This window comes from Schistocerca nitens, chromosome 2 (genome assembly GCF_023898315.1).
Source record: "Schistocerca nitens isolate TAMUIC-IGC-003100 chromosome 2, iqSchNite1.1, whole genome shotgun sequence".
NCBI lineage: Eukaryota > Metazoa > Arthropoda > Insecta > Orthoptera > Acrididae > Schistocerca > Schistocerca nitens.
In genome coordinates this window covers 33984902-34006786 of record NC_064615.1, presented here as the reverse complement: position 1 = coordinate 34006786, position 21885 = coordinate 33984902, and the positions used below count along the sequence as shown (strand labels likewise).

The following is a 21885-nucleotide window of genomic DNA, read 5'->3' as shown; positions in this document are numbered from 1 at the left end:
CCGAATCAGTCAACTATGACAACATCATTAAAGTACTCAATGGTCATTATGATGACCAAATCCTTGTCACAGCAGCCATGTTGAAATTTTTTTTCATGTCAAGCAGAAGCCTGCTCAAACACTAAAACACAGTGGATTGCCAAACTCAGAGGTCTCACAAGGCATTGGAAGTGTAAGTGTTCTTGCGGAATCAATTAGAGTGATGTCATGTTACGTGATTCAACCACACAGAATAAATCATATGCATACATTCATGCTGCAATTCTAAAACTAACACATCCTGTTAAAAACAGTTCTGTCTGTTGTAGAATCTCAAACTATTTCAAACTTAACAGAGGTTGACTTTGAGGCTCCATGTATGTCTGTTGTCCACAGTGCACAATTCACACAGTCTAAAGTATGTGAAAGTGTTAAAGTGGTTAAAAATTGGATTCAGACAAAGAGGAAGCTTAGAAGTAAAAACTATCAATCTTATGGTACAGGACATGTGCAACAAAATTCTGTGAGGAAGTCTTGTTGTGAGTGCTTTTTGAAACGTGACCAGAAAGCTTGACCTTTTCATGGTGCAAAATGCCACCAGTGCAGATGGCAAGGTCACATTCAGACAACGTTTCTATGTGGCAACCTAGTCTCAGCAAACAGCCACAACTGGGTGAACGTGCAGCTGCTGCACAGCTGTCAATAGGTGTTTACGGTTGTGGTGAAGCCATTAACAATGGCACAGGGCAAACCTCTCACTTCTGCATTGCAAAATCTTCCATTGCAACATGCAGGCAGGGTAACAAACTTTTTATTCCATTACAAGTGTAACAATAGACACTTATGTTATAGATGAACACAGGTTCTTCTGTTTCCCTAATTAATAAAGACACTTATGACAGAATTGATAGCCCACTGCTACAGCAACCTATTTCTATTTTGTCTGCCTACAACAGATGAGAAATTCCAGTCCTTAGCATGTGTGGTTTACCTGCAACTTTTTATAGAGTGAAAAAATGTGTTTTGTTTCATGTACACAATTCCAGAAATAGTGGAAACATTTTGATTTGTCCAAACTCTGCATGTGAGATAATGTGTTACAAATCAGCATGCCTCACACGAATGGTTGTGACTTGTGTAGTAAGTAAAAGGAACTGTTTGAAACAGGTTTAGGAAGGGCTAAAGAGTTTGATGCATCAATTACAGTGAGGAACAATCTGGGGCTGTGATTTTTTCGCACACAGCCTGTCCCAAGCAGTTTATGTCAGTGTGCTAATTTTAAAGTAAAGGTTAATCCTGTAACATTAAGCAGCTCCAATCAGTCATGGGGAAGCTCACCTATTATATAAAATTTATTCATAATGTTGCACATATTACTGCATTGCTAAACCAGCTGTGCTGTGAAAATGTTTCTTTTGTGTGATACAAAGAATGCCAGAACATATTTGTTGATGTTTGATTCATTTTGATTCAGCTGAGCCTGTCATGATAACTAAGGATGCATTAAAAATTGCAATGCTGGGCTCTGATATTGTCCAATTACTAGTATGACTTTTTGTACAGGCTCACTGCTCAACATTTGAACACTGGCTTGTTGCCTTGGTTACCAATTAGTGCTTGATTCATTTGAGGAATCATATTTTCAAATTGATTCTCAGGATTTTGAAAATCTTAAAATTTTCCTCTTGGTTTTCAGTGTGTTGCCACACAACAAGTGCTTCTGATGCAGCTCTTCAGGTTATTTTGTAATATGTGTGCCATGGGTGGCCACACAGATTGGAAGTAATTCCCCAACCAATGGTGCGTCACTATTTATCACATTGTCACACGCTACCCACACAGTCAGGTGTTCTGCTGTTGCATACAGAGAACAATGATGAGCATGTTGTGATTCCTCCAGCAGGAATTTTTATTTTCTTACTGTGCAAAGATTATTGGTGTGTAATCCATGCAAAAGTACTCACCTGATATTATTGTACTTGGCAGGGCATGAATGCTCAGACTGAGCAAGTGGCATCTTGTTGCAAAGTTTGTGCAGAAAATCAATCAGTTCTACTACAATGTTGTTTTGAGTGGCCATTGTTGTGACAGTGCCATGAGATTTAAAAGTGCCACTATGTCAGTACGTGAACATGGCGATAGAGGCGTTCCGCAGCTCGGCCGAGTGCGGGAGCGCCACCTGGCTATGAACGACGCCGGCCGCATGTCACGGCACAGCAGTTGAGTGACAGATTCGGAGTTGGTAGAATGTAACTCGCTATTGCTCTACGTTGTATATCCACGCAATTTATTAGGATTAAAGGTTATAACACTTTTTGGCGACGAGGTTGGATATTTTTGTTGCTGCGTTGTGGATTTGTGTGTTCGTATCGGGGCAGACATGGAACAGCTTATGCAAGTGCTCATTGAACAGCAAACACAGCTGACAGCTGCTATTCAGGCGTTGTCGACGTCGCTTACTCATCGTCTGTCTTCCTCTTCTCCGCCTCCGTTCCCTCCGTACGACAAGGCCGCTGAAGACTGGGAGGATTATGAGAAGCGTTTGCGGCAACACTTCTTGGCTTTCGGCGTTGTCGACGCTCCTATGTGTAAGTCGTTATTTCTATCTTGGATTTCACCACGGATCTATCAGCTGCTATCTCAGTTATCCCCGCTGCGGGAACCTGCCTCTCTGTCCTTCCAAGACATGTGTGACTTATTGTCTAACTATTACCGAAAAAACACCCACATCGTTGCTGCCCGCGTGGCGTTCTACTGGTGTCGTAAATAGCACCATCAATCTTACCGGGCTTGGGCGGCGGAACTACACGGTCCGAGTAGGAAATGTCAGTTTGTCACGGACACTCATCATGAGTCTTATGCTGATTCAGTGATTAGGGATGCTATTCTACGGCTTGCTCCTGATAAAGAAGTTCGGCAACGTGCCTTACAACTGCCAAATCCGTCGTTGTCGGAAGTTCTAAGCATCGCTCAATCTTTTGAAGTGTCTCATGCTGCTAGTGCGTAAATAGATGCGTGGTGTGATGTAGGCGCTATACAGACCACTTTCGACACGGACAATTTGCCTGTTTCCCAGGGGACTGACGATGTGGCGGCGGTTCACTCGCGTCAACAATGTCGCGTTGGGCTGCCACGCTCACAGCGAAAACAGCAACCACAGAAGCAGGTTCGTTCCGCACTTCCTTCTTGTCCACGTTGTTTCGTACAGCATGACAGGGCCGTGTGTCCAAAACGTTGGGCCACGTGTAATTCATGTAGGAAAAAAGGCCACATTGCTTCTGTGTGTCAGTCCCCTAAAGTTCCTGTCGACGAGGACGAGGCATCAGACATGGATGTTAACTGTGTGCTTTCTCAAACAAATAAGTTGTTTGTTACTGTTTGTGTTCTGGATAAAGACATTCGCATGCAAGTGGACACTGGCTCTGCAGTAACTCTCATTATTTCTCGCACGTGTTTGGAGTTGGGCTCCCCTCCCTTGTCTCCAGTTACACGAGATCTGCGAACTTATAATAAGCAGAAAATTCCTATCGTTGGCCAGTTTGATGCTTCCACTGCCTACAAGTCTGTTGTTAGGCCCCTCACGTTTTATGTGGTGGATCATGCAGGCACTGAAAACCTGTTCGGTTATGATGCTTTCCAGTTGTTCGGGTTCTCCATTGATGATGAGGTGCACCTCATATCTGAGGATATTCCGTATCAACAGCTGGATGGATTGTGTTCTGAATTCTCGTCCGTGTTCTCTGCTGGTCTGGGTCATGCCAAGGATTTTGAAGCCCACATTACTCTTAAACCTACAGCTCGCCTTAAGTTTTTCCGGGCACGCCCTATTCCGATGGTGTTGCATGCACCTGTCAAGGCTGAGATAGACAGGTTAACAGCTTCAGGGATTCTCCTTCCTGTTACCTCCAGCGAATGGGCATCGCCAATCGTGGTGGTTTCTAAACCAAACAGGAGTCTGCGATTGTGTGGTGATTTTAAAGCCACTGTCAACGCTCAGAGCCTCATTGACACTTATCCTCTTCCCCATCCTGAGGAGTTATTTACCAAGCTCGCTGGGGGCCAGTTCTTTTCCAAACTTGACTTAACGGAGGCGTACTATCAGTTGCTGTTGGATGCGTCTTCCAAGGACTTTCTCGTCATCAACACTCCTTGTGGGTTGTATCAGTACCAGCGGTTACCATTTGGCGTCGCTAGCACGCCGGCCATTTTGTAGCGGTTTTTGGAACAGCTCACGGCTTCCGTTCCTGGCTGCATCAACTACCTGGATGACATTGTTGTCACGGGGGCCTCCACTGAGGAGCACCTTCGCAATTTGTGTTCACTGTTTCGGGTTCTGTATTCAGCTGGGTTGAAGTGCAATCTGGACAAGTCACAGTTCTTCCAACCCTCCATTGTGTATCTTGGTTTCCACTTGTCCCGTGAGGGTATACGTCCTCTACGACAGCACGTTGCGGCCATTACCGCTCTACCCCGGCCGTCTACGGTCAAAGAACTTCAGGCGTTTCTAGGCAAGATTGCTTATTATCACAAATTCATTCCATCCGTGGTGGCGGTGGCTCATCCTCTGCATCAGCTGTTACGCAAAAACATTCCTTTCTGTTGGTCCGACGAGTGTGAGCAGGCTTTTGTCTGCCTGAAGGCTCATTTGCAGTCGGCACCTTGTCTTGCCACATTCCGTCCGGGTCAGCACTTGGTTCTGGCGACTGACGCGTCACAGTATGGCCTAGGGGCTGTTCTCGCCCATCGGTATGAGGATGGGTCGGAACGACCCATCGCCTACGCTTCCAAGACCCTCAACGATGCCCAACGGCATTACTCTCAAATCGAAAAGGAGGCGCTCGCTATCATTTATGCTCTAAAAAAGTTCAGGGTTTTTTTGTATGGTTCTAAGTTTCACCTCATCACCGACCACAAGCCGCTGGTCTCTGTTCAGCCCCTCGGCGTCGCTTCCGGATAAGGCAACTCACCGCCTGCAACGTTGGGCCTTATACTTGTCTCATTTTCACTATGAGATTCACTATCGCCCCACGGCCCAGCACGCCAACGCTCACGCGTTGTCGCGTTTGCCGATGGGCCCCGACCCGGTTTTCGATCGAGATGAACTACTCTGTTTCCACATTGATGAGGAAGAACGTCATGCGGTCGAGGGTTTTCCACTTACAGGTTCGCAGGTCGCGTTGGCTACTGCGCGGGACCCGGTCCTGCGTCAGGTGATCGGTTTTGTTCAACGGGGTTGGCCGGACAGGACCAAGGGCCGGGCATTGGATCCCCTTCGCAACTACCATGCCTTGTGCCTTCATCTGTCTGTTCGTGAGGGTGTTGTTCTTCTGGCCATGGATGGCGCATCTCCTCAGGTCGTGGTGCCAGCCTCTCTTCGCAAAGATGTTCTCAAACTGTTGCATGAAGGCCATTGGGGGATTTCTCGGACTAAGTCCCTGGCCCGCGGGCACGTTTATTGGCCCGGTATTGATTCGGACATCGCCCACATGGTCGCTGCGTGTGGTCAGTGTGCTCAACAACTGGCGGCACCCCGTACAATGCCCTCTCCGTGGCCTGATCCGGCGCAGCCATGGGAACGGGTGCACGCTGACTTTGCCGGCCCCTTCCTCGGCACTTATTGGCTACTGTTGATTGACGCCTTCTCGAAGTTTCCGTTTGTTGTTCGATGTCCGTCGCCCACCACTGCAGCGATGACGCTGGCTTTGTCCAAAATCTTTGCTGCTAGAAGGTCTTCCATCCACGATTGTCACGGACAATGGCCCTCAGTTCTCTTCGCAGGCCTTCCATGATTTTTGTACTGGACAAGGGATTCATCATGTTACAGTACCGCCCTACCATCCGCAATCGAATGGGGAGGTCGAGCGCCTTGTCCGCACTTTCAAAAGCCAGATGAAAAAATTCCTTAGTGATTTTTCCACAGATGACGCTCTGTTGCAATTTCTGAGTTCTTATCGCTTCACGCCTCTGGGTGATCGCAGCCCTGCTGAACTCTTGCATGGCCGCCAACCGCACACTCTACTGCACCTGCTTCACCCTGTCAGGCCTTGTACTGTGTCCCCTAGTGTGGGAAAATACTCGGTGGGCGCCGACGTGTGGGCACGGGGGTATGGATCTCGCCCTAAATGGATTCCAGGGGTGGTCGAGGCTCTTCGCAGCCGCCGGCTTTGTGAAATACGTATGGACGACGGCACGGTTGTTTGCCATTATGACCAGATGCGCCCACGAGTGGTGGCCACACCGGGGCCACCGCCCCTTCTTTCGCCTCCACCAGCCCGAGAAGCCAGTCCTGTCGCTGCTGCCGATCTTCCGTGCATGTTGCTGCAGCCGACATCGCTACCGCTTCCGAGTACGCCGGAACCGGCCCCAGTCGTGACGCCACCTTCTCCGGGACCCATCTTGCTGGAGCACACCCCCAGGTCCACGACACCTATGGATGCTGCTTCGAAGTTTTCACCCATCATCTCGTCCAGGAGGCACGTTCCACGCGCAAGCTTCCATCCTGGGCATTTTCGACCATACTCTCGTGTTTCTCTGTGGGATCTTCTCGGGGCCTCCCAAGAGGCCATGGATGTGTCCGCACTGTCCGTGTCTCCAAGGAAGTGAGGGTTTTTTTTTTCAAGGGGGGAAAAGTGTTGTGACAGTGCCACGAGATTTAAAAGTGCCGCTACGTCAGTACGCGAACTCGGCGATAGAGGCGCTCCGCAGCTCGGCCGCATGTCACGGCGCATGTCACGGCACGGCAGTTGAGTGACAGATTCGGAGTTGGTAGAATGTAAGTCGCTATTGCTCTACGTTGTATATCCACGCAATTTATTAGGATTAAAGGTTATAACAGCCATGTCTGTTTGGATTGTGGCAACAGATTCATATGAGTTTGTAGGTCCGTTCTGGAACACACAATGCCTGTTAGTGGCAGACACTTATAATAACTTCCCTTATGTTGTCCATGACATCCAAAACTACTGCAAGTACTGTTTCAGATTTGTCTTCCTTTTTTTGTCTTAAAGGTCTTCCAGAGGTCATTGTTTCAGACAATAGACCACAGTGCATGTCAACCAATTTCCAAAAGTCATGTGCTGCAAATGGCATACACTATGTGACAACTGCAGCTTTTGATCCACGGTCTAATGGTGAAGCTGAATGGTTCTCTCGTACATTCAAAAGTCACATGGAGAAATTCCATGCCTCCTGCACAAGGGAACAGGCACCAAAAATTTTCATGTCGTTTAAACACCTCTTGCTGCCTAACAAGAAGTTGCCAGTGGTATTGTTATATGGTTATAGTCACTGTATCCTCTTGCGTCTTCTGTGGCTGCCACGATAGCAATCTGTTCTGCAAGGTCAGACAACATTTCAGCCGCAGGATGAAGTCTTCTACAAAGTTCTTTGAAAGGAACAGTGCTGGGAGCATGGAGTAATTACAAAAGCCACTGGATGTTCTTTTTACATCATCTAAGGCTCTGCAGGACTATTGCAGCACCGCCAAAACCTGCCGCGGTGCACTTATGAGTATGTCATTGATTCTGGCACAGCATGTTTGTCCATGGACCAAGCATGTCACTGTGGTCCACACCAGTTGTCACTTCCATCTTTCTGCCATTCATGACTGGTACATCCACTGTGGCACCCACGAAGGACGCCATCCCATCGCCACCAATGTCGGCACCAATCTCACAGCCTGAACCAGGTCATCGTACCACACCAGAAGGTCAGTTTGGTGTTCAACTGACCACAGCACCTGCTCCTCTGTACGTGGGCATGCAGCCTGTGACTGGTTTTTCAGCCTGTGTTCCAGGTCACCCACAAGGTGGATACCGGGGTGCAGTTAGAGAGCTGCCATCATCGGGGGGGGGGGGGGGGGCGTGGGAATGTAGTGTTGTCCAAAGAATGGAGTACCAGAGCAAGGTGGGTACTTTGGAATGAAGCCACAGAAGAGTATAGTCTTCGCATGCTGCATCGCCAGATGAGCAACGCCAGTGTAGCCACACCTCCTACGGCATCACTATGCCGCTGCTATCAATGATCTACTTATTGCAGAGCAGAAGAATGCTTGGCCCAGTTTGCAGTCAACAATCAATACAATGTCATTTGTCTTAGGTAGACCACCAGTTATTAATATCTTAGGCATAATGCAAAGGTGAACATTGTTAGATATTCTTCAAGTGACGAGTCTTGTACATTTGTCCATATCAAGTGATATTTTAATATTCAGAGATAGTTCTAACTACTCAGAACACTCCTGTGGAAGTGAATTGTACAAAGTTAAGTAAATCTTCATCTCTATAGTATAATAAAGTGAACTAATATTTTGTGTGTTGTATTTCCACTCAACCTCCTCCCAGAGCAAACCAAAGAACCCACCGTTGTGCCCGTGAGTCTATTTTCATACAGCACAACACAAAATAACGTGACAGATGAAGCAAGGACATAAGAAGCGGTTTAGCACAGGCAATGAGGACATTTCTGGCCAAGAGACGTCTGGTAATATCAAGCATTGTAAGAAATGTCTGAGAATATACACACACTGTATGATGTGGAAAAACTGGGAAAGAAAAGAATCAAAGCATTTGAGATGTGCCACTATAGAAGGATGTTGAAAATTATGTTGACTGAAAAAGTAAGGAAAGATCAGGTTGGCCACAGAATTGGCAAATAAAGCAACATATGGCAAACACTGACAAGAACAAAGGGCATAATGATATGACACGGGGGAAGACATCGGGGAATAACTTATATGGTTCTAGAGGGATCTGTAGAGGGTTTTTATGTAAGGGAAGACACACACTGGAATATATCCTATAAATAATTGAAGATGTAGGGTGCAAGTGGTACTTTGAAATGAACAGGTTAACAGTTACAATTCCCATCATTTACTAGGAAAAATTTTAACTTTTTTAGTCAGCAATGGCATCCCTAGCGATTATTTGGTTAAAAAACATTTCTTACACTTGGCTTTTCCATCCATTTTAAAAAAAATACTTGTGAGTTTTTAATTTTATCACTAGTAAGTCAGCAAATGATTATGACTTTATACTTTTCTGACCTATATATATTGTCATTTTTCTTTAGTTTTACTTCTGTATTGAACCAGAATCTCAACATCTGGGAAGAAAGGAATAGTCTCTAATAGAAGAGTAATGCATTATCTTGTTGAAGTGCCCTCAGTCAATGAGACCCAAGACAAAATCAAATCATTGCGTGGTTGCAGTTTTGTCCAAGACAACCATCAGAGGAAAGATAAAGAAATTTTTTACTGTTGAAGATAAGAGTCATTTATGAGTCTGAACAACATGTTGCAAACTTCATTGGCCCCTCTCTTTGCATTACCTTCATGATACAAAAAGAGCTCTGAATTGTAATGCTGTTTATGAACTGGAGCCAAAACCACATGCGTCACTGACCTAAATTGTTTTTGTAATCATTGCAGTTTTCTGTGGGCCTATATCTTCAAGACAAGGCCTTGGACTATGAGTGGTTCCTATACATTTACACTGACTTTGGACAAGTCCATAAAGCCATAAAAATTATTACTAAAAATTCCAGACTAATTCTGAAATCAATGATTCGTATATAAATGAACTGAATTCGATAAAATGGAATAAAATAATAACCCACAATATAGATGTTAATTAATCAAACAAAAAATTCTTACATCCTAAAAGTTACAGGGAATTATTCAAGCAAAGCTGCTGTACTAAACCACAAAATGTAAAGAAGGAGTTCACCTCACAACTAAGTAAAATAGGATTCATAAGACTATTATATCATTATAGGTCTAAGTATAGCAATGCTAACAAGGAAATGTTTGTGAAATAGATCTCCAATCCAGGCAGCAAAATGCGTAGCAAGTGATCTATAAAAATAAACATAAAAGAAACACATTTGGACAGTCCACTCTCAGATGACAAAGTCATTAAAGATGTAAGTAAGTGAGAGGCACCACTACCAGCCACAAACAATATACTAAGAGATAGCTTTTGCTGGACTTGCATACTGTAGAAGTTCTTCAATGACTCAGTAGCTAAGTTCAGAAAATCTAGAGTAAAGAATTACTATGGCCCCTCAAATAATATTATAAAATGCACTAAAAATAATAAGTAGATCAACTGATTAAAATAATTAATAAAATATTAAATGAAGACAATTATCCAGAATGTTTGAAAATATCTGTAGCTAAACAAATTCTTAAGAAAACAGGCATGCCATCTCTGGATAATTATCAATCTATTTCACATATACCTATAATATTGGAGATGATTACATAAATAAATGAACCAATATTTTAAATCTAATAATATACTTACAATTAGCTCATCACAATGTAATAGATGGAGGACCATCCTTTCTACAGTCAAAGCAGTTGAGCTGTGTAATTGTAAAAGTACACAGTTGTTTTGAAAATAAAGAGGTAATCTGTGCAATGCCATTGGATCCAAGGAAGGCATTTGATGTAGTCTCTGACCAAAAATACCAGTATAGAGTAGGGGAGAATGCTCTATGCTTAAAATGCCTTAATGCAGACTTATTTGAAACAGGAAACAGTTACTGAAGATAAATAATCACAAGAGATTCTCTTTCATTTGCAAAGGATGTACTTCAGAGAGCCGTTATTTGATGTTTCTGGTGATAATTTATATGAATGATTATCCTCAACTGTACCATGTTATACAGAGCAGTATGCACATGACACAACACTCATTACGTGCAGTACCAAGCTTAAAAATGTACATCACAGTACGCTGATAGCAATGGATAAATATTTCAGGCTAATGTACTATATAAAAGTGACAGTAAAACTCAAGATATTATGTTCAGTCTAATGGTTCCAGTCATTATAAGAAAACAGTCAAACCAAAGGATTTTAACTATTTTATATTAGCTTGGATACCCACATGGGAAAGTCTATGGCAGACTAACATCTCAACTACTTGCTATAAAAGCTGAGGGGACGTGTCAGTACAGAACTCCTGTTATATACATATTATGAACTCTTTCACTGCCATCTAAATTATGTTGTAACTCTTTAGACTCAAAATTAATGTTTAATGGCAAAAGGAGGCTATAAGATGCACTGCAGGATTTAGCCCATGAGAACTATTTAGAAATTATTTTAAACAGGTTAATATAATGATGGTGTCTAGCCCATGAGTCTATAAGGGCCTTGTCTTTATTAAAGAAAACCTAAGCAAGTATGATCAAAGGAGGTCAATCAATGACACAATAACTGGCCATACAATTAACATGGCATATGCTAGGCTAGCAAAAACCCATAACACCTACAATGTTGTGAGTGCAGGTCCATATTTTGACTTCTTCCACTGTTATTTAAGTTATGCTGTAATTCTTCATGCTTAAAATTATTGTGTATGTGTGTGTGTGTGTGTGTGTGTGTGTGTGTGTGTGTGTGTGTGTGTGTGAGACTACACACATTATAGATGGAATTAGAATAAATGATGTTCATAATTGTATGTGACATTGTGCGTTATTATTTTATCCCATTTTATAAAATTCAGTTTATTTACTTATTTATGAATTATTCGCTGCAGAAACCATGGAAGTCTGGAGTTTTTAATAACAATTTTTATGGCATTAATGGACTTATCTAGAGTCAGCATATATGCTGATGAGGTTGGTGTCGAGTGACCTTAGGCGCTTTCCAAGAGCATATAGGAACCATACTAGTCTGAGGCCTTGTCTCAAAGATAAGAGGCATAGAAAACTGTAATGGTTGCAAAAACTATGTAAGCCAGTGACTCATGTTGGAGCTGCAATAGAGAGACTGTAACTTTTTTGCCCTGTGTGTACTTACCTTGCTTGGTAATGAACATCTAACACTCACCACTCATCTACATGAAAAAAGGGTTAAGTGCTAATTTACTTTACCTATGACACAGCTGATGGCTTGGTAATTTATTACTTTGTTATCAACCCCTTTGTTATCACAATTAAATAAATTACATTATCAAAAAGTAAATAGTGGTTTTAGTATGCGAGTATTTTTTATGCATACAAAGAATAACTCTACAAGTGGAACAGACATATTGACACACACCTTGTTCAAACTAAGTATGCTACAGTGAAAGCAACTGTTCTCTGATGTCAGCAGGGCTGTGCACAGTATTAGGCTCACTGGTGACCCGGCGAAGGGAAGGATTCATAGGCACACTCAACGCATTATCTGTTGCCAAACAAACAGTAATACACAAAACACACATTAGTGATGGAAGAGCAACATAACTTACTTGAGTGCATAAGCAGGACAGTACATACACAGGAACACAAAGTTACAAACATAAGTACAATCTGAAACTTGATGCACTATTAAATGCTACATTAACTGCATTTAAATTTTTAAGTAAGCAGAAAGCAATTTACACTTTATATAACCACAGTAAGCAACTTGAAACAGTGTTAATATGATGAAGAAATATAATATGTTGTGTTTCACGTTTTGTAAACATATTAAGATCAATGTATGTTTGAGATGCAGATTCTACAAACGTTTGTACAGAGTCATTTTATGTGGAAAACCTCAAAAAATGACCAAGAACAACATGACAGGTGCTTCAGTTCATGAAAAACAAACACTCAAAGTATCTTCTTTTTAACAAAGTTTATAAGTGTTCCATGTGTATACCCTTCATCACATGACACATATCTAATAAATAGTCCTGTTCTGCTCATATCCAACCCAGCATATCAGGAGTGATGGTAAGAACAACTGCTGCAAGTCTTCTAAGTTCTGTGGTAGGAGTGGTACAAAATCCTATCCTTGATGCAACTACACAACAAAAAAATTGCAAGTTAGTGGTGGCCACTCAAGTGGTGGCAGGTCAGTGACTGCAGCACAGTCTATCCATAATACTAATAGTTATAAATATGTAGGCCCCAAACTGTTTAATATGCTCCCTAAAATTGTACAAACAGTATCTAAAAGTAAATTTAAGACAACATTGGGTCAATGGCTCAAAGGTAAAGCATTTTACTCAGTTGATGAATTTAAAGATTGTAATATGGCAGATTTGCTGTTTTAACATAGAGAAAGGTACCTCTGCCTGTAGTAGGACCTAAATTTGTATCAATAGCTTAGGATAATGACATAGTGTTATCAACATGTATATGATAATGACATAGTGTCATCAACATGAATACTCCCTGCTTAATATAAATCTGTATAATGTTTTCCTTTTTATTGTAAAATTAATAATATATAAAATTCCAAAAGTGTGCTATTGAACTACACTAAATTTCACATGATTTATATATACATTGTTAAGAGAATGTAACCATCTTTATACTGTAACTGAACTTATTGACGAAGCCCATTGTATAAGAAAATACTGAACAGCTAATAAAGATTCTTATTCTTATTCTTATTCTTATCCAGAGACATGGCAAAGTCTCATTCAGGTAACCTCTTACACATTTGTGGGAATGTGGAGGGGCTCCATCTTGGTGAAAGAAAAAAACCCTTGCTATCTGTTTTACTTTGGCGCATGAGCCACAATTGCAGCATGTTGAAATAGGTGATACCACTATCAGTGTTTTCAGTGAAGAAGAAGAGTCCATAGACTGGTGTAGTGCATGTTAACTTTCTCAGAATCCCAGATGTATTAGGCACTTGCATGTGGATTCTCTTCATCCATATGCATGTTATGTGTCAGGTGACTTTTCCCAAAAGATGAAAAGTGTCATTGTCCATTGAATATTAATTTGCTTGGGAACCCATCATTTTCAAGATGGTTTTGCATATCAATGCAGAAATGCAGATGGTGCAATTTGTCACTATAGCTTATGGCTTGCAAGAGCTGCAATTTGTATGGCTTCACTTAAGCTGCTTACAAAGGGCTTTCCATCATAAAGGTGTAATTGCTACAACACCAGCACTCCCCACACTGTGTTCTTTGATGTATGCATCTCATGTGCATGGTGACAGATACTTATTGATGAATTTTCTCTCACATGATCCAACATCTTTTCCTCAAATTCTACTGTGTGAATAATTCTTTGTCAAGCTTTGTATAGCTTGAAGAAATCATGTTATACCCGTGAAATTTTTATTAGGGTTATATCTGTCGTAACCCTATGCATCAGTAACTTATAGTTATCAGTGCCACCACAGACACTCTCATGTATAATTTCAGCTGCTTTCTGAGTAATAGATTTTACCTGTTCTAGAAAGTTTATTTTCTTGTCTAGAAAAATGCCTAACTATCTACAAACAGTACTGTTTTTTACAGGGACCCCGCCAAGCCTTGGCGAAAGGTTTCTGGCAAGGGAAAGTCTTCCCTTCAGAATTAGGTTGGTCGGTTGAGGGGTGGGGGAAGACACCAAACTGCTGGGTCATCAGTCCCTCGGAATTAGGCATGTGGTTTTATGAACAGCTGTAGTCAGCTTGTGTCCCTGTATCTGAGCAAGCACATCCTTCGTCTTTTCTTCAAGTCTCGCCCTGGTGTCTGAAGATACAACTACTAGGATGTCACCTGCATGTGCAACAACACATTTTGGTAATCTTTTTGATTACCTTGCTTTGCCCTGCAAGCCACTGGACACTACATCCACTATAATTACCTACAAAGCTCTCATACAGACATTTGGGGACTCTGAGAGCTTGGAGGGGCGCAAACATGCAGTCCACCAAAGGCTACTGAATGTGCCTGCATTGTCAATTATTAGTGTGACTGCATACTCTGTTGTCGAATTTCCTACAATATGAAGAGCTATATTAACCACACCATCTATAGACTTCTGTTTTCTGAATCCATATTGATATTGATTTAGACCCAAGAGCTCCCTGTGCACCTACAATTGGTCACAGAACAGATGTTCCTGAACTTTGACCAAGACATTTAATAACAAAATAGATCTATAACTTTTCATTGAAGCTGGGTCTACATTCTTTTTCTTTTTAATTGCTACCTTTCTAGCGGTTTTTTATATAGTTGGAATCCTACCTATCTGCATGGCCTCATTTAGAAATGCTGCCAGATATGGCACTACAAGTGGACCTACCATCGGCAAGACCTCAGGGCTCCAGTTCTGAGCTCGGAAATTGCTAGCAATAGGAACTTCTTCATGAGTGAAATGTATAACAAACATCTGATTGTCATATTTATTAAATACACTCCTGGAAATTGAAATAAGAACACCGTGAATTCATTGTCCCAGGAAGGGGAAACTTTATTGACACATTCCTGGGGTCAGATACATCACATGATCACACTGACAGAACCACAGGCACATAGACACAGGCAACAGAGCATGCACAATGTCGGCACTAGTACAGTGTATATCCACCTTTCGCAGCAATGCAGGCTGCTATTCTCCCATGGAGACGATCGTAGAGATGCTGGATGTAGTCCTGTGGAACGGCTTGCCATGCCATTTCCACCTGGCGCCTCAGTTGGACCAGCGTTCGTGCCGGACGTGCAGACTGCGTGAGACGACGCTTCATCCAGTCCCAAACATGCTCAATGGGGGACAGATCTGGAGATCTTGCGGGCCAGGGTAGTTGACTTACACATTCTAGAGCACGTTGGGTGGCACGGGATACATGCGGACGTGCATTGTCCTGTTGGAACAGCAAGTTCCCTTGCCGGTCTAGGAATGGTAGAACGATGGGTTCGATGACGGTTTGGATGTACCGTGCACTATTCAGTGTCCCCTCGACGATCACCAGTGGTGTACGGCCAGTGTAGGAGATCGCTCCCCACACCATGATGCCGGGTGTTGGCCCTGTGTGCCTCGGTCGTATGCAGTCCTGATTGTGGCGCTCACCTGCACGGCGCCAAACACGCATACGACCATCATTGGCACCAAGGCAGAAGCGACTCTCATCGCTGAAGACGACACGTCTCCATTCGTCCCTCGATTCACGCCTGTCGCGACACCACTGGAGGCGGGCTGCACGATGTTGGGGCGTGAGCGGAAGACGGCCTAACGGTGTGCGGGACCGTAGCCCAGCTTCATGGAGACGGTTGCGAATGGTCCTCGCCGATACCCCAGGAGCAACAGTGTCCCTAATTTGCTGGGAAGTGGCGGTGCGGTCCCCTACGGCACTGCGTAGGATCCTACGGTCTTGGCGTGCATCCGTGCATCGCTGCGGTCCGGTCCCAGGTCGACGGGCACATGCACCTTCCGCTGACCACTGGCGACAACATCGATGTACTGTGGAGACCTCACGCCCCACATGTTGAGAAATTCGGCGGTACGTCCACCCGGCCTCCCGCATGCCCACTATACGCCCTCGCTCAAAGTCCGTCAACGGCACATACGGTTCACGTCCACGCTGTCGCGGGATGCTACCAGTGTTAAAGACTGCGATGGAGCTCCGTATGCCACGGCAAACTGGCTGACACTGACGGCGGCGGTGCACAAATGCTGCGCAGCTAGCGCCATTCGACGGCCAACACCGCGGTTCCTGGTGTGTCCGCTGTGCCGTGCGTGCGATCATTGCTTGTACAGCCCTCTCGCAGTGTCCGGAGCAAGTATGGTGGGTCTGACACACCGGTGTCAATGTGTTCTTTTTTCCATTTCCAGGAGTGTAGATTAAATAGGTCACTTCTAAGTTGAGTGTGTATATCAGTATCTGTGTTTGTGTTATTATCTGGAAGTAGGGTGGTTAGCAGATATTCTGCTGACTCCTCCATCCAGTTGTCACTGAGCCACCCTGTTTACAAATTATGGACATCACAGTAGGTCCCTTAGGCTTCTCAGTCAATAATGTATTCAGTCTTCCCATTCATTTAACTTCCTGAAGCAATGTTTGTAGCATGTCTTAATTTCCCAGTATTTATGGAGCCTTGCAGTGTGCTCTGATTGCCCTAAAGCATGTTGATAAGCTCTTCTTGATCTTGCCTTTCACCTCAATGTGGAAAGCTTTGGGCTCCAGGGGAATGTAGCCTGACTGTTTACCTTTTCATTAGGGATATAAATGTCATGTCTTCTTTGCAAGAGCTCAGTTAGTACTGTGCACCCAGGTCTACGTGCACCAGAAGCGATTACACTGGAAATGATGCAATGTAAGCAAATAATCCATCCCAGTCCATTTTCCTGATGTCTAAACCAATCATGCTTTCCTCTGGTTGTCTCCCTTATCACTTAAGACACAACATTTGCTCCTCATAAAGACAAGGTGCCATAATGCACAAAGAAAGAAAAAGTAGGTGGCTGACTGTCTCTCAGCCAACAATCCCTTATGGCTTTAGCTTTACCCCAACTTGTAGTGAAAATGTGGACAAGAAAACTATGATGCACATTGTAGTAAATTTCTCTGATAATCTAAATACCTACGTACACACATCAAAAAAGGTTTTGCATCACCCCAGTTCCCAGAATTCCTGAAGATAGATGTTGACTGTGGATATTGTATCACAGACATAGTCTCTTTGGCTGTTCAGAGATGTCACCAAACCCGCCCAAAGATGTAAACAACTATTTATGAGCAGCGCCTATTAGATGGAGGGGGACCAACAGCCAATCAGTGCCAGTCATTCCACCAGGAAGGAGGTACACATCTCATGCTGTCTGTAGTTCAACAATGCCTAGACGGTCAATACTGTAGTTCGATCGTGACCGCATTATAACTTTGTGCCACGAAGGGCTCTCAACAAGGGAAGTGTCCAGGCATCTCGGAGTGAACCAAAGTGATATTTTTCAGACATGGAGGAGATACAAAGAGACAGGAACTTAATGGCATGCCTCACTCAGGCCACCCAAGGGCTACTACTGCAGTGGATGACCGCTACCTACGGATTATGGCTCGGAAGAACCCTGATGCAATGCCACCATGATGAATGATGCTTTTCATGCAGCCACAGGATGTCATGTTATAACTCAAACTGTGCGCAATAGGCTGCACGATGTGCAACTTCACTCCCAGCATCCACGGTGAGGTCCATCTTTGCGACTAAGACACCATGCAGCGTGGCACAGATGGACCCAACAACATGCCGAATGGACCACTCAGGATTGGCATCACATTCTCATCACCGATGAGTGTCCCATATGCCCTCAAGCAGACAATCGTCGGAGACATGTTTGGAGGCAACCCGGTCAGGCCGAACACCTTATACATACTGTCCAGTGAGTGCAGCAAGGTGGAGGTTCCCTCCTGTTTTGGGGTGGCATTATGTGGGGCCAACGTATGCCACTGGTGGTCATGGAAGGTGCCGTAATGGCTGTATGATATGTGAATGCCATCCTCCCACCGATAGTGCAACCATATCAGCAGCATATTGGCGAGGCATTTGTCTTCATGGATGACAATTCGCACCCCCATTGTGCATATCTTGTGAATGACTAGAGTGACCAGCATGTTCTCCAGACATGAACCCCATCAAACATGCCTGGGATGGATTGTAAAGGGCTGTTTATGGATGACGTGACCCACCAACCACTCTGAGGGATCTACGCTGAATTGCCATTGAGGAGTAGGACAATCTGAACCAACAGTGCCTTGATGAACTTGTGGATAGTATGCCACAATGAATACAGGCATGCATCAATGCAAGAGGACATGCTACTGGGTGCTAGAGGTACTGGTGTGTATGGCAATCTGGACCACCACCTCTGAAGGTTTTGCTGTATGGCGGTACAACATGCAATGTGTGGTTTTCATGAGCAATAAAAAGTGAGAAAATGATGCTTATGTTGAACACTATTCCAATTTTCCGTACAGGTTTCGAGAACTCTCAGAACCGAGGTGATGCAAAACTATTTTTTACGTGTGTATGAGGGGTGTTCAAAAGATAAGGTATAAAACAACACTGCAGGTATAATTGAAGACTTTATGTAAAAGTAATCCCCAGAGGTCTGAGCACAACTATTGCACTGTGGAAGAAGGTGAAGGATCCCCTGCTCTGAGACTTCCTGTGGCTGTGACAGGAGCCAATATTCCATTGTATCCTCGTTCCACATCATTACGAAATATCGTATTCATGATCCATGGAACTAGTATTAATCTAATCTAATCTAATTTAGTTCATCATCTGAGTTGAGACACTTTCCTTTGAGGTGTTGTTTTAGTGGACCAAACACATGGAAGTTGTAGTGCGATGTGTCAGGCTGTAAGGCTCAAGCTGCTCCTACTTGAACTTGGCTGTTAGACTTTGTGAGATACTGTAGAGGTGAGGATGCGCATTATCATGGAGCGGAATCACTCCCTCCATGAGCATCCCAGGTGTTTGCTCTTGATGGACTTGTGTAGGCTGCTTAGTGTCTCACAGTATGTGTCACTGTTAATGATTTTACTGTGCTCAAGGAATTCAGTAACCTTGTATGTCAAAAATGACAGTGAGCATCCTTGCCTACTGAGGGGAATTCTTTAGGGGGAGAGAGGGACAACACTACATTCATGTCCCTAGTTGTCTCACTATATTATCCAAAGCAGCATATGCAAATTTCATCTGGTTTGGCTGTTACGATGTTCCGAACCTTTTCGTTTGAACACTCTTTACAGACTGGTTAACAGGCAGCAGAACTGGGGTTATACAGAGTAACGTTGCTTCTCCTTGATGACTTGGTGTGTAAAAACATTCTATCAAAAAGGAAATTCACTTGAAAAATCAAAAATTACTAGGAGACAGATTGGCTGGCAAATACTTACCTTAAAAAAAAACGAAATCCCATATACAGCTGATGGACATATTTAAAAGCAGGAAAAATGGTTATTTCTTAGCTTTCTTAGATGAGAAGATCACACCTGAAGAATGAATGAACAGCTCTGGGGGGTAGGCAGTAATTTTTATCTATTTTTAAATGTTTGTTTAGAGAACTCAGAATTTCAGCTTCTTGTATATAAACTTTGCCTTTTTTCTTTATACTATACATATTCCAGATCTGGGTGACAATATGTCACAGAAAATGCAGTCTTAATAAAATTATTCTGATACAGTTCTCACTTGTTCCACATATCATAAAATTCTTTATACATAAAATAAAAATAAAATTCTTTATACATAATCTCACTTATAAGTAATAACGAAAACTAAGGCATCAATATTAAAAAGAAAATTTGTATTTAATTTTTATACTGAAAAGAAAGCTTTTATTTTGATATATTGAAATGAGCGACTGCCTTTTTCCATTTCTGCTTATTGTTATCATCCTGGAATTCTTGCTTTTGTGAAACTAAGTTATTGGTAATCATTGAAGAGCATCAGTTTTTTTATTATTTTTTAAAGTAATTTTCATATCCTGTCCACATTCATTAAGTTGCAAGTTCCTCGAGTACTATCAGGTACGACAGCGAGGGGTGAACAAATGCAAAAATATTCTGGAATTTTTTCCTGGAACTTAAGACATAACAAAGAATTTTTAGCACGAAGCAGACTGAACTGAAATATTCTGAAACTCTCTCTCTCTCTCTCTCTCTCTCTCTCTCTCTCTCTCTCTCTCTCTCTCTCTGTGTGTGTGTGTGTGTGTGTGTGTGTAGATCCCATCAACAAAGAAAACCTTCAGGGATGTGGAACAAGTCAAGGTATACATTAACAAAAGATAAATCATAGAAAATTAACCTGAGTACTGTATTAACAATAAACAATCATTATACGACTCATGCTTGTGCCAGCTAAATTTAATCAAGTAAATGAGAAAGAAAGCTGCTACCTCCTCAGTTAAACTAACTAACCACAATTTGTCTAATATTACTAACTAAATATTTACTTGATTTCATCAGTAGTTTCCAAAGATAATAGGTATCTACATCCGTAAACACAGAGCCCTGTTTACAATACATTACTACTTGTCGTATAGCATTCCAGTGAATGCTGCTACTTGCTATGTAGCTAATCAGATGTTTTTAATTTTCTTTTGAACTTTATTTTAGATGAAAGCTTGTTGAATGTCTTTGAATCAAAGTAAATAACTCCATTTTCAACCCCAAACAAGGAGCAAAGGCTATGTGAAAATTATTTTTGTGTCTTTGATCGTGAGTGTGTAGATCACAGTGCATCAAAACTGATTTTTGCTCTCATCAACAAGAGCCATTAAACAGTGAATGTAAGAATTCCAAGATCCTTTAAAATGCATCTAAAATTGTATGATTACTTATTTTTTATAATATTATTATTGCTGTGTTCTGCTGAATAAACACTGTTTATTTTAGGTGCACTGTTCCAGAAGACAACATTGTGTAAAAATAAGCAAAATAAATCAGTACATTTGTCTTTAGGTCAACAGAATAAGAGATGCAGAACTGGGCTTCATGATAAGTTAACTCCATTTTAACTTGTTATCCAACTGGACCGCAAGGAATTTTACACATTGTTTCATTTAGTATGCCCATTAATGTCCACTTCTGATGCTAGCAGATCACTTTTCCTGCTTCATATTCTATAGCATGGGTCACTGTGAAATTAATAATTAAACTATTAGCTATGAACGATTAGTAGGCCTGTTCAGCAATTTATGAAGTTTGAATCACCCTTTAAAATCACTGGATTTTCATTATGCTGGTTAAGAATGAGAGGAATACCAGTACTAATACTTCTGGGATTGCAAATGTTGTTTTCTCTCATTGTGAGACTAGTTTTGTCCATGTGACACTTTCTGCCAATGAGATCCTCTGCTTTTTGTTATGAAGGTAAGACTGTCCATGTGAGATGTTGCTATTAATGCCATAATAGGACTTTGACAAGGTGGAGAATCCTTCGGAAAAGTTAAATTGCAGAGTTAAAAAGAGTCCATATTCCTCATAGATCACTTTCTCAAACACTTTTGGAAAGACATGATAGAGTGAAATTGGTCTGTAATCAGGAGATCTGCCTATCTACAGTTTTATTGATGAATATTTCTAGAGGATATTTAAACCTGTCAGAAAATATGCCACGAGTCATTGACTGTAAAGATAGCTAAAGGATAACTGTATCAAGTGAATACAAGATTTATCCATAACATTGTGCTAGA

The 21885-nt window shown here is 42.5% G+C and overlaps 1 protein-coding gene across 2 annotated transcripts in view; it reads right to left on the bottom strand.

The window, feature by feature from the left end:
• The window catches only part of LOC126235693 (G protein-activated inward rectifier potassium channel 3-like), a 113163-nt gene that overhangs the window by 10298 nt on the left and 80980 nt on the right, over window positions 1-21885 (bottom strand). Inside the window, exon 5 of one of the 2 annotated variants that reach the window (XM_049944437.1) lies at window positions 12032-12157. The exons of the other annotated variant lie outside the window; for it this stretch is intronic. Within the exon in view, the coding sequence (XP_049800394.1) occupies window positions 12051-12157 (107 nt within the window). The 3' untranslated portion in view covers window positions 12032-12050. The remainder of the gene's footprint in view (window positions 1-12031; window positions 12158-21885) is intronic. 2 annotated transcript variants of the gene reach the window in all.